This window comes from Neodiprion lecontei, chromosome 3, assembly GCF_021901455.1.
Source record: "Neodiprion lecontei isolate iyNeoLeco1 chromosome 3, iyNeoLeco1.1, whole genome shotgun sequence".
Classification (NCBI taxonomy): domain Eukaryota; kingdom Metazoa; phylum Arthropoda; class Insecta; order Hymenoptera; family Diprionidae; genus Neodiprion; species Neodiprion lecontei.
This window is the reverse complement of record NC_060262.1, coordinates 13218322-13232856: the sequence shown is the minus strand read 5'-3', so window position 1 is coordinate 13232856 and position 14535 is coordinate 13218322. Positions and strand designations below refer to the sequence as shown.

General features: G+C 45.4%; 2 protein-coding genes across 2 annotated transcripts in view; both read right to left on the bottom strand.

Moving 5' to 3' along the window:
- The window catches only part of LOC124293698, a 30423-nt gene extending 17397 nt beyond the window's left edge, over positions 1–13026 (bottom strand). The window contains exons 1-2 of the mRNA XM_046735721.1: positions 12346–13026; positions 11850–12006 (exon numbers count right to left, since the gene is read on the bottom strand). Coding sequence (XP_046591677.1) covers positions 11850–12006; positions 12346–12378 — 190 coding nt within the window. The 5' untranslated portion in view covers positions 12379–13026. The remainder of the gene's footprint in view (positions 1–11849; positions 12007–12345) is intronic.
- The window catches only part of LOC124293695 (glutamate receptor ionotropic, NMDA 2B), a 1867270-nt gene that overhangs the window by 1095923 nt on the left and 756812 nt on the right, over positions 1–14535 (bottom strand). The gene's annotated exons all lie outside the window — the stretch shown is intronic.

Here is a 14535-nt window from a genome sequence, read left to right as displayed (position 1 = left end):
GTAACTGAAGGCCCTCTCAGGTATAAAACCTGATTTATTTGAATGCCAGTAACTATAAAAGAAAATACTATAGGCTAGAATGAGTACAATAGTAATACATAGTGGAAAAAAGAAAGATAGCTATAGACAGTCTATGCATACATCTGACCGGATAGTAGCTAAGTTTTTGTTGTCTGCTGAAGTGTGTACGCAATGAAGCCGTCTGCCATGATAAATATAAGTCTTTAAGACCCAAACAAATAAAATATATCAATGGCAGATGTGGTCAATTGATTTCAAAATTTAATTTTTTTCCAGCACTTTCAAAACTGCCTGCCACTATGCTAAACGCGCGATAATGGTCTACCATTGTTATTTTTAGATAATAATAATAATATATTTTCAAATATCAAAACGGCAGACGTGGTCAAATGCATTTCAAATTCGCCAAAAATCGATACCTGTCTCACCTGAGCGCGCGCCGCATCCACCAGTTGGGCCTTAGTGAACCCCCATCTCATGGTAGGTATAGGGGCCTCACTGTACAAAACCCCAGGTCTGGTCAAACACATACAGGTAGCTTTCCACTGGCTCTTAGACTATCAACATCTATTCGACATTCAGCAATTTAAAGGCGTCGATATGCGAACGTTTTAACCGAACGTTTAAAAATAAAATGTGGAAGCGATTTACTCTCCGAGGATCTCACAAGTGGACTGATATTTTGAGCAATTTGATGAAATCCTACAACAACACGCAGCACCGCACGATACTGATGAAGCCGGTGGATGTCAACGCGGACAACGAAAAACAGCTGTATCGGAGTGTTTACAAGCCTCGGCAAATCAAACGAAGTGATCGGAAGCGGAAATCCAAAGTTGGCGACCGGGTTCGAATCAGCAAATATGAGAATGTGTTCGAAAGACGACTGAATCCGGCGATTACGGACTGAAATATTCACCGTAAGTGACGTGAAAAATACCAATCCACCCACCTACAAACTTACCGATTATCAAGAGCATCCCATCCAAGGAGCCTTTTACGAGGAGGAGCTCAGCAAAGTAAAATACCCAGGTGGCTACCTGGTGGAGAAAATATTACGCAAACGAGGGAATCAGCTTTATGTAAAATGGTTTTGATTCGATAGTTCACACAATAGTTGGATGAATAAAGCAGACATGTAGCATAATTTGTATCTATTTTCAGACATACAATAAAATATTCAATTATACAAAATATCTCCACATTCTCTTTCCTTATGCATACATGTGTAACATATCATTATTATTATTGATAATAATAATAATAATAATACTAATAATAATAATACTAATACTAATACCAATTACCGCAGGTGGCAGGGGGTTGAATCCCTCGTTCGGGACGTGACGACCCCGCGTACATCGAGTAAGTCAAGGGGGACTGAAGTTGGCACAGGCCCAACGGATGGCCCCCGAGGCGGCCTCAGGAGGCGGATGGGACGTAGAAACCTTGTTCGCTCGGGAAGTGACGATCCCGGGGTTTTCTAGTAAGTTGAAGGGGACGGAAGTCGACACAAGCCCGATGGAAGGCCCCCGAGGCGACCTCAGGGGCCGTGCTATATTCCGGCACAGTACGGGGAATTCCTTAGCATTAAGGAACTTTTATGGAGATGCACAAGGGTAACAACGTTATACCTCAGGTGGTAGCCCCAGCACAAGGGAAATCCACCCTGGGTTCCGACCGGGTGAAAGCCCCGATGGCCCATGGCAGCGGCATGGATTGTGAGGGCCGCAAGTTGTACAAAGACCAGGCGACAAAGACTGCAACGAAGACAGAGGACACGAAAACTAAAACAGCGGACAGGACGACACTGGGACAACTACGACGAGACAGGATGGACAGCACGTCGAGCACGGGCAGCGGAGCGAGTTGGGCTTCCGCTGTATCCACGATGGGCACGGAGACACGAATCACGGACGATATGGACCTAACGGACGTATTGTTACTGATTCACAGGACAGTGACAAGGATGGCCGAGGCAGCGGCCATCCAAAAAAACATGATTATGTCCGATAAACTGGGCATAAAGACCATCCCCGAGACTGCCGACGTTGCGCTGAACAGGCGCGATAAAGCAGCCGATAAGAATCACAATACGGAGAACGAGACGACGGAAACGGACATTGAGACGGAACAACGGCCACAAAATACTCCGGGGGCTAAACAGAAACGGGAGGCGACTGGAACCACTCCGGAATCCTCTCAAAAGAGGGCAACGGTTGCGGAACCAGCCGCTGACTGGCAGACCGTGACGACGAGGAAAAAGGAAAAGAAAAAACGGAAGACGCCGACAGACGGGACGAACGCGACAACGGACACGACGGCCGGGGCTGAGGGATACAGGGCGGCTGCCAAACATTGGGGGACGGCTGTGCTCGTCAAACCCGGCAACGATAAAATGTACTCCGATTTCGTGAGGAGGATGCGGACCACGGTCGACCCTGCGAAGAGTCACGTTAAAGTGACGACTCTTAGGAAGATGAAGGATCGTCTGTGTCTTCTGAAGATAAAGACAGACGCCAACTGACAAGACGACTTCCGACGCGTCCTGCAGGACGCAGTCGGCAACGCAGGCAACGTCAGGGCCGGGACCTCCAAAGTACAGCTGGAGATCATGCACCTTGACTGTGTCACGACCAGAAACGACGTGATACAGGCACTGCAACGAAAGACGGGACGAGAAGCGGACTTTGGGGTCCACATCTTCGGTCCGAATCCGGCCGAGCAGTTTATGGCCGTATGCGACCTAGAGTCGCAGGAAGCCAGAGCGCTGCTCGGCCGGCGACGGATCGGGATTGGATGGGTGGGGTGCCGCGTCCGATCACGACTGACGGTGACAAAATGCCACAAGTGCCTGGGATATGGGCACACAAAGGCAAAATGCACAAACACAGACCGTATGAAGTGCTAGAGGAAATGTGGCGAGACGGGACACTACGCCACGGACTGTTAGAACAGACTGGCCTGTTCACTGTGCGCCGAGGCGGGCCACGGCGATGCGTCGCATCTCGCGGGCTTCGGGAGGTGCGCGGTGTACCGTCGTGCGCTGGAGAAGTGCGGGAGGCGGGCCGAAAGACGGACAGGATAGTTCGAGGTAACCTGACCCGCAGTAGGACAGCAGACATGCTACTACCACAGACAGCAGACGAACACGACGCCGACATTCTGATCCTGTGCAAGCCGTACAGGATGCGACAATCGCAGGATTGGATCACGAACGAGACCAAGACATCAGCTATCTAGGTGACGGGCGCTGCCCGAGCCCGGATAACCGCTCGTGGCGTCGGGGACTACTACGTCTGGGCTAGGGTGGGCACTGTCACTTACGTCAGCGTCTACCTAACCCCAAACTGTGTCGCGGCGGAGTTCCTGGCGAACGTTGCGCTCCTCGAGGACGGACTCAGGGACCTACCCGGGGACCTCGTGGTCGCGGGGGACCTCAACGAGAGGGTGGTCGAGTGGGGCATGACGGAAACGAACAGACGTGGACGGCTGCTGCTGGAGATGGCCACAAGGCTAGATCTAGTAGTGGCAAATACAGAAGACGTACCAACGTACAGACGGCCGGGATTCGGAGACTCCATCCCGGACGTAACGATGACTACGGACAGAATTCTTCCACGGGTGGGGCGGTGGCAGGTGTTCGAGGGTTACACGGCCAGCGATCATCAGTACATTGCCTTCGAAGTGGCAGAAGAGACAAGGACCGCACGGACGAGGATCCAGCACCCTTCGTGGTGGAACATAGACAAACTCGACGTAACGAAGTTTTCGGCGGAACTGGCGGCAGCGCCAGCCCCGATTACCGACGTCCCCCTAGAGCTGACTGGCTGGCAAAGGGCGGAAAGACTGGCAAACGAGACGGCCAACGTGACGACGCGGCTGTGCGACAAAACAATGCCAAAATGACAGTACGGACGCAACAGACCACCACAATACTGGTGGATGAATGAAATAGCCGAGCTGCGGAAGAGTTGCCTGGCAAAACGACGACGCGTTACGAGGGCTGGCGGGAGACCTAAGAGGGAAACCCTTCCGGCCGAGTACAAGACCGTACGAACACGACTGACTTACGCTATTAGAGACAGCAAGACGCGATGCTGGAAGAAGCTCTGCAAGGAGCTGGACCGCGACCCCTGAGGTGCCGGTTACAAGATTGTGATCGGTAGGCTGGAGGCCCGGATCCCGCCGGAACTCAAGGATGCTGAAACCGCACGACGGATCATCGACGGACCGTTTCCGACGCACCCGACGCATACGGACGCGACGAACGACGACGAGACGGCGGCGCCCAAGGTCTTCACCGCCGAGGAGCTCGTCGGAGCGACTAAGGCAATGAAGAGGGGTAAGGCGCCAGGACCGGACGGGGTACCGGCGGAGGTTCTTCAGCTAATGGCGAGCCTGAGGCCGGAGATATTTCTCGACCTCTACAACACGTGCCTCACGACAGGGACATTTAGCGACCGGTGAAAGGTGGCAAAGTTGGTCCTTATCCCAAAGGGTAAGGGTGACCCCAGCACGCCGTCGGCCTACTGGCCGCTGAGCTTACTGGACACGACATGGAGACTGTACGAATAGCTTCTGCGACCACGACTTACGGACGCGATACAGGACGGTGGAGGGCTCTCGGATCAGCAGTTCGGCTTCCCGCGGGGTCGATCAACGATTGGAGTGATCCAAGAGGTGGTTGACTCCTTCCTTCCTGCCGGTCGACAGAAATTGCCACGCAGCGCGACCCGTGGCGCTGCTGGTGACACTGGACGTTAAGAACGCCTTTAACTCGGCCAGGTGGACGGACATCCTAGAGTCGCTGAGAGGCGACTTCGAGGTCCCGCCTTACCTGCTCCGGGTTGTTGAAGACTACCTTCGGAACAGATAACCGACGTACGAAACGACCGAAGGTCAGGTGACGCGACAGTTCACCGCGGGGGTTGCTCAAGGTTCCATATTGGGACCTGACTTCTGGAACGGGATCTATGACGGCCTGCTCAGACTGGAGCTCCCGCTCGGCATTCGCTTAGTCGCTTAAGCTGACGACGTGGCGGCGGTGATAGTCGAGCGTACTACAGATCTGGCACAATACGCACTGAATTAGACAATGAGACGAGTCGGACGGTGAATGACTGACCATGGACTGCAACTCGCGACGGAAAAGACAGAACTGGTGCTTCTCACCAGAAGACGAATACCGACCAAATTACATGTGACGGTGTGGACGGACGAGATCGAGACCAGAGGGGCAGTCAAGTACCTGGGGGTGACCCTGGATACTAAGATGACCTTCTGGCCTCACACACAATGAACGGCTCAGAAGGCGGCTGAAAAGATAGCATCCCTAAGCCGCCTGATGGCAAACACAAACGAACCGAGACCGGAGAAACGAAGACTTTTGATGTCAACGGTGAACTCGATCCTCCTCTACGGTGCGGAGATCTGGGCCGACTCTCTGGAGACTAAGAAATACTGTCACGCGATGATGAAGGTACAGAGTCGAAACCGTTGAGGATTGCTTGTTTCTATCGGACGGTCTCAGCACAGGCCGTTCTGGTGGTGGCAGGCGTGATTCCCATAGACCTTCTTGCGTTCGAGCGCAAGAGGGTCTACGGAAGAGACGCGGACGTGACCCGACGGGACGCGGCAACGAAGGAAATAGACGCGACGATACAGACGTGGCAAGAACGGTGGACGGAAGAACGACAGGAAACTGGACGAGACGACTTATTATGGACCTGAGACCGTGGATCCAGAGGGGGTTTGGGGATGTGAATTTTTACGTCACCCAGTTTCTGACGGGCCACGGTTATTTTAGACGGTACTTACACAATTTGAACCGAGTACGGACGCCCAACTATACGTACTGCGGACAGAACTGAGACAGAGACTGGAGACGGTCGTGGGAGGCATCACTTCGGACCACGTTGTCGGGGTGATTCTCCATAGTATAGAAAGTTGGCAACACGTTGAGTGGCAACAACTTACACAGAGACAATCTTACGACGTAAGAAGGCGGACGGTTGCCTGACGTAACGTAACTGACAGACGGCCTGCACTGGACGGATGGACAGACTGACAAGACTTACACAGACAAATTCCTCAGCTAGAAGTAATATCACCATAGTTCCTGGCTGGGGGCGTTGCACAGGAGGTGGCGGTTTAGTGGGTAGGCCACTCTGGAGTCCCACATCCGCGGTAGCCCGTATGACTAGCGTGAATCCGTAACTTGGATTCCGCAACTCTTCGGAATATGAATAAATAAAATAATAACAACAACAACAACGACGACGACGACGACAATAACAATGACAATAACAATAGCGATAATATAATGATAATAGTAATATAATCTGCAATTTTCCCATACGATTAACGTTCATTTTATTTTTTGGAAAACTTTTTTTCATTTTCAGAAATCTTCTTTTCATATTCTGAAAACTTTTTATACGTGTTAATGAAATGGGAGAAAAGTTTTCTGAAAACTTTTTTTTTCATTTTCCGCAAACTTTTCTCGTGGCATACGAATAAATATGAATAATTACTCGATATATTAATAATGAATGAATAATTGTTAGGTATATGAATTCACTATTTAAGACTTCAAATCCATTTAATATCGTATTGCTGTGAAACGTTTCTGCCTGATGGTGGATCGTCTAAGGTGTCAAACGTCAAATATTTACAATAATTCTACGTCTACAGTTCTATCCTATAGCTATTGGAGGGTTGCGGCAAACCCCCAAGGTACAGTGTCGGTCTGCCTAGGTATCAATTGCCGTTTGTCATCTTGCCAACTCAGAGCCAATTTTTTTTTGTACGATCGTGCTTACTTCATGTTTTTTACTGCGTATTGAACACTGTGGAAGAGTCAACTCTTGGTAAGCCATCAGACAGTTCTTATAATCATCAAACGTGATGCTATTTACCGTTGAATTTTTTACACCCTTGGCGCGCTTACTCACTTTTACGCCATTGCCATATTTTTTCTCATCCTCACCCCTCGTAGTAAATGTGTCAGCTTTGCTCGCAGCCCCACAAACTCTGGCATAATTTTACCATTATTTTCATCCTTCATTAACTCAAGTCGCTTCTTGTTTTCAAGAGGAATACCATACACATTGTCGGGCGTATAATCAGAGGTATCAAAGATTGTATCCACATCACGTTTGACGATATCATAGATATTAGGTACATTGAATTGATAAATAAGGCTGTCTGTGTCGGTATACAACAATTTGACCTGTTTGTTCGAAAAGTTGGATTTCACATAATTGTAGTGGAAATCATGGAGAATGAATTTTGATAGATCTAGAATTGATGTACCGACGTAATTAGGTTTATCGAAGCGAACTTTGACACGATCCAATTCTATAATAACTATATCTTCGTCAAATATGGTACAGCTACGAAAGATTGGTCTGGCAATAAGCGCTCTCGCACCACCTCTTTCCTCCCATTTTGTGATCAATTTAACATTTTTGCGATTTCGTACATTCTGCATAGTCTTGCCGAACACCGCGTTATTCATGAGTTTATAAAAGTTTTTCTCAAATTCGTTCCTAGACTGCTTGCGCATGTTATATCGACATGCTCATACTCCCAATCGAACGAGCCGATAGGTAAATGCACGCCCATAGCTGCACCGTATAGATTATTTACATCAAAATACATGAGGTATGACTCCGCTTTGTTTGGATCAAAATCTTCACCCATGAATCTATTATTGGCTTGAGCATAGCGGTTAGAACACTGCGCTACGCCGCCCCAAATGGCTCTTTCAATGAATAATATCATTTCTGTATCGTCTAAAAGTTGCAAATTCACTCCCGTGTATTTGAGCATAGCGTCGAAAATCAGTCCCTGCGCTGTGTAGTAGTGCAAACGGATCTAAATCATATGTTTTGAGGTAGCTCGCGCGGAATTTTTCGAAAGTATCTGCGAGCAAAAGAACATCCGTCTTCAAGTATAAATCCGAATACGCGCACAATGTTTCTAAATTGAATTCATCCCAAAAAGTTTTTGCGTGCTGATGATCGCTGTCCCTCATATTCGAATTGGTGAGTTGAGAGTAGAAATGCCTTTCTGCAGGTAGTTGAGTTTCATCGAGCTTCTCCCAACAATCAACGTATTCATATGGAAAAACGCCTTTGCGGGTCATCAAACTGAACTGAGTCGGATTAATGTAGAATTTATACGTTATGTGTTTGACTGCATCGGCTGAATGTGACGAGAATTTGTCAAGACTGCTGGCCATGAAACGAAAGGAATCGATGAATCTCAAGTGCATTATTGTCCCATCAACGCGTTTCGTGAAGAATGTATATTTTTCTTCATTCATAGGTAGCAGTGTAATTTTACCGGAAAAAGTTGACGCTAAGGATTTTATTGAAAAGTGTGAATCTTAACCGGACAAATTGTGAAAAACTATTGGAATTGCATGCGTCTCTCTGAAATTCAAATTACCCCGATTATAAGCAGGACCACGATATTTACCCGTGAAGTGATGGTGATCGTGACACGTTTTCTTTTCAGGGGTAAACGGCTTTTCGCAAATATAACAATTCTTTGCGCGCATGTGACGATCGCGTTGCACTTGGGTAAGAGACTTCATCGGAATTATGTTTTTGATGCGTGACTCTACTTGAATCGATAACTCCTTAAGCTGCTGCATAAACCAATCTCTGCAATCGGCACCCCGTCTACCGTGGAACTCTGATGAAGTTTCGTCGTACGAACAATGTACGTAGTATGCTACACTGTGCGGGATATGCTTTTGAATTTCATGTGTTTTACGGTTTGAGACGTGATTCTGGAATTCATCAACCAGTACAGACTCTAATATACATTCGAGATCGGCGTAAACGATAAACGGGGCGGTACCGTTGTTTTGAAAATTTAAAAATGTTGAATCTTCAGACTTGGGAAATTCCATGCGTGCTTTATTCAACAGAATACAGTCTCGGCGATGAGCGTTGTACGATGATTCTTTGTTGAAGTCGCATAAGCATCTGTCACATAAAAAAGTTTTGTATTCATGAACGGACAATTGTTTGCTCACCAATCGTGAAAGATCTTTAATCCAAGCAAAGTGAAATCTCGGTGCAAACTCGCCAGTCACATCGTCTTCCGGATTACTCTCTACCATGAGAAGATGAATCGTGTCAGTGTTCACGGTACTCAAATTTTTACTCAAATAAATTGGCACGATGACACTTTTCTCAGTTCTAGCATGGGCTGAAAAGGTTTCAGACTCTACCCCGTATACATTGATTCGCAAATTAATCAATTTTTCAAACTTTCTCACATCGCGCAGAGTAGCGGGAAAATTGATACCTGTACAGTCCAATTCGGAAATATAGCGACGATAGTGTGAGACCTATCGGTGTGGATGTTGACTGTGTGGAGAGCTGCTGTGACGGACCAGAGCAGACATCTTTCATCCTTGTTTTTTACGTTGATCACAGCCTTCTCATACGTCGAATATCCAAGGGCAGCTCGATGAATGTTGAAGCACTCGCTGCGAGAGGCTGACAGCGGTTGATGTTTATAGCGATGTTGAGGATCTCAATCATACCCCAGCCGGAATCGCGTTGTTCGAAATCTTCCACCTTCGATAGCAGATCACCCCGTGCACGTGTAGACCAGCCATCTATATCGCTGGATGGAAGAAGAATCGCCACGTTGGATGTATTGGAGCTCTTAACTTCAGTGGAGATCTCTTCGTGTTTGACATTTTCGAATTTGCACGATAATATGAGGTTGACCTTCACATTTCCCTCCTCGCGCAGTACCAACTCCAACTTCTCGGTGATGACGCGCTGCACATCGTCCAGAAACGCGTCCAAATTTTTATGACCCAGGTTGGTGATAACCCCCGTTCGGATCCTGCTAGCAAACGCGCTGTCGACATCGTCTCATTGTACACCAGCAGGAGTACCGAATTTCCGCCCATTACCACAGCGTGCTGCTGCTACCACTGCTGCTGTCGCTGTCGCAGCTGTTGCTGAATCTGCTATCCAGGATTGTATGAGTGCGATCGTATGTTGAATTCGCTGTTTCGCATCTATGCTCATTCTCGGACGCTTGGAAACATCACGCAGCAATTGGAGATTTTCCGTTCCAACGTCAATCCAGTGCTTGAAGATATCGTCATTCTCCTGCTCAGGATGCAGCTCGCCCAACAAATTGTGCGCATTCTCCATCATCTTGACGAGATTGGAGTATGTTTTGGCGGCCATGACTTTAATGTTGATATAAGCAGAACTTTGTAGAACTTTCGACTTGCACGTATCGTGTAAGACTGACGAGTCTTCGGATTTGTGGAGTTAATATGTCGATAGATCGCAAGAATTTGAGAGCGGTGCGCAGTGCGTTCTGCGCATCTCGGAGGGAAAAAAAAATTACGTCAGAGGCGACTGGGTCCCACCCTTCACCCCTCCCGCCATCAAAGAATAAAAAAATTTTACGATGAATAAGTCTGAGCCTGCACACCCCAACCCTAATCGGCGTGAGGCCTGTGATGGGAAAAAAATCAGTCAACGAAAAGCAGGTAGTGGCGGTGTTTGACGGGGGAAAAATCTTGTCTTGCCCACTCTTGACCGGATGGTTTGCGCACATACCGTTTTTGGGCTTCACGACTCTTTATCGCGAACAGGTCTGAGCCTGCAAACCTCCGACCCCCATTAGCGTGGGACATGCGACGAGAAAAAATCCGTCAGCGAAAAAGCAGGCAGTGGGCAGCGTTTGACGGGGGTAAAATCAAAATGGCTGCTCATCTGACTAAGCAAAGAATTCATTGTCAAACTGTATGTCGGTAAAAAATCAAAATGACAGTTCATCTGACTAAGCAATAATCAAAATGGCTGCCCATCTGATTGAGCAAAAATCAAAAACATGCACATCCCAACCCTAATCAACGCGGGGCATGTGATGGGGAAAAAAATCGGTCAACGAAAAAGCAGGTAGTGGGCAGCGTTTGACGGGGGAAAAATCAGAATCACTGCTAATCGTACTAAGCAATAATCAAAATGGCTACCCATCCGACTAGCAAAGAATTTAACTGTCAAACTGTCTGTCGATAAAATCGAGTGAAAATACGGATGGCGCCATCTATGTTAACAGTCGGCACCAATATCGCGGGTAAGGTTTACCCTCGCGGTGGTGACATACCGACTGTCGGTAAGGTAGGAATCAAGATCGGCCGGTTCTAGATCATTCTGTGGTCTAGCACCGGCCTATCTATACTACTCTTGACTTTTCCCGGTATTGCCGGTCGCTCACCACCTTGATGATATCATTGTGAACAACTTCATTTTTATCCTATAATCCAAAAGGAAAGAATTAGGAATTGATTAAAAATTGATATTTTGATGTAAAGTATGGGAACGTGAAAAAAACAGTATTTGAAAATCCCACTATACATCGATTTCTGTACACGCACCCATTTGTGTCTATTCGACTTTCTACCAGTACAACTTTAGCCATTTTCCGTAACCATAACGGTACTCCGTGATATTGCCTGATTTTACGATGCAGAGTTTCGTAGTATTTTGCCTAGAAAAATGACCTTCGTAATATTTCGTGAAAGGAAATGATGTTTTCATTTTTTCAACTGGCAAAACCTTTTTTGTACTTTCGCAGCTTACCTATGACTGACTAAAACTCTCCAAAACTATTTTCATATACACGCTTATCCAAAGTTTGTGACTGATACTATACGCATTGCACACAGTATAATAAATTTTACGTTTATAAATGAGCTGTTAGGATCAGAGTGTGCTGTAACACATAGCTACACATAATCCCAAAAAAGAAATGATGGATTTGCTACTTACCATTTAGGATTTTCATGAACTTTGTGTTATTGAAACATTTTTTATCTCGGCCGGCCCAGTTATACATCATGGCCAGACTGTTCGACATTACAAATTTTAACATATTTATCACGGCTTTTCGTTGTGACAATCCGCCTATTGATTCGAGCTTCTGGATCTAAAGAAAAAAAATAGAATCATATTTGTAAAACTGTACATGGTAACATTTTTCTAATCATTCTTAAAATTATTCGTCTTCCAGTTTATCTGGGATTCGTTCGAGTATAAAATTATGTATTCAAATAACGGTAATCGGATCAAAAGTTTTAAAACCTTGTGCAAATATTCCCTCCGACATTCTATTTAGGACCTAAGAATCCTGATCTGTATCCGGTAAGTTAACGCTGGTGAAGTCATTTTCCACCCTTTTCCTTCATAGAACTCTACGTAATCATTCCAAATTTTTGGATCGCTATGAATTGAAATCAAGTAGGTATGTATTATCAGAACAACTTACTAGATATGTGCGATGCGCCTCGTTCTCCAGCATCTCATTGAACTCGTCAAAGATATCTGATCAGGTAATTGGGAAATCTGGAAAACCTTGCGGCATCGTACAGTTTTGTACTTGAGATAGTGTCTGATTAATCCTTAAAATCTGGCCGAGAATTATCTGGTTTTGATCAACGGCCGCGCTTATTTTTTCTAAATAACGTAAAGTATTCTCCTCAAGTGTCAGGCCCGAAGCACCGGGCGTAGAATATACTATACTAGAACGTGGCGTGTCAACTGCATTATCTGCACCTAAGGCACTTCTTTGCGGCGTTGAGTTTCTTGAACGTGACATCTGAACTTGATCATTCCTATCGATGATAATTCTTTTTGGTGTCAAGTTTAGATTCATGCGAAGAGTCGTAACACCCGTAGTAGTAGCTAAGCTAGATGGCTGGGTGTTATGATACATCTCCGTGTTTATGAAAGTATCATGAACCTCAGCGATTATGGAAAGGTTCTGATCCAAGCCCGTCAAACTTCTTTCTAATCACGTGATGTTGGTTGATTCGTTTTTTTCGTTTGAACGTAGCATTCGGGAACCGCCTACGGAGTTTTCGCTGCTACTTGATTCGGCATACTTAGGCCGTTTATTTTTCTTGTGGCGCTTATCCTGTTTGTTTCATTTTTTTGTTCGCTTTTTTGGAATCTCAGGTACTGGCAGCTGATCGCCTTGATCAGGAATATCGTCGTTCAACACAATCTTCCTTTGTGTAATTGGTTGGCATGCAATCCCATCTTCGGAAGTGCGTTTTTCTATCAAGTCGGCCATCTACGCTACAGCTGAGTCGTAGTCCACTGGAACGTAACAAATGTGTCGTCCAATAAACTTTCATATACGGCTAGAAATAATAAACCTATAAATATATTCAGACAAATAATGAATGACCGAAGCGGAATTAAACAATCACGTACAATTTACACAATCACTATTATCTGGTTTATTATATGTACAGCAATATATGGTCTATGACTTATATCAAATACAAAATTGACGTCCGTTATCAAATAACAAAATTCTTTTCGAGAAATTGAACTCACGAATTTTTAGTACATTTTCTCATGAATTATTAGTGCAGAGAAAAGGAAACCTCTAATCCAGTGATATTTATATTCTCTTCGATTCCAAAAGCCACACCGAGAATTACCCCGATCAGTGTAGTATAAATCGGCTACTACAAAGAATATGGTTATCTAACATAAATTCGCGAAAGAGTCATATGGAAAAGTCGAATTACCTTCTCGGACAACCATTTTTTTATTACTTAAACTGTCGAATAATCTAATTTTTTTCCTAAACTACATGATTTCAAAATTTGTATAAAGGCATGGTTGCCACGACAGGTGATATGTATGAGGAACGAATCCTCGAATTCGTGATTCGTTTTTCCCTATATCGTCGGGTAGGTGGAATAAAGAGCCAATTTAGTTTTGAGGGAATAAAACGTGACATGTCGTTTTAAGCTTGAAAAAAGAGCTATTTTGGGTTTGAATTCAAAAATAGGACATCTCGCTTTTCACATTGAAAACGGAGACACGTCGTTTTTACTTACAAAAATAGGACCCGTAGCAGATGTAGCGTAGCAGACGTGTCCTGTTTTTTAAAATCAAAACGACGTGTCCCCTTTTCCAACTTGACAAGTGAGTTGTCCTGTTTTTGACTTTCAACCCGAGGTATCACGTCTTTCAAGCTTAAAACCGACGTGTCACGTCTTATACCTTCAAAACCTGCGTGTCTGTTTTTACAAAATGAAATCGGCGTGTTTCTTCATTCCACTAACCCGACAATATTCAAGTATTTCCAGAAACAAAATACTACGTGAAAAATTGCTTTTTAAATTCTGAAAGTAGGTTAGGAAATTTAACGATTGAATTAGAAAAAAATGGTAGTTTTCTCTCCTAACAATTCGACCCCATGTCGCGGGCCATCAGAAGTTTGTTATTTGTTCAACCTAAATTATGTAAGATTGGTCTTAAATCATTGATAAGTTTAGCTTCACAAGTGTAGATTATGGTTCTTGCCCTACTCAATGAGTTCATGTAATTTAATTTATTTATTATCTATTTTAATTTGTACCTATTCCATTAAACCAATCAGTGATATTTTTTATGGAACTATAATTTTTTCTCACGCACGCATTATCACCAAGAGGTC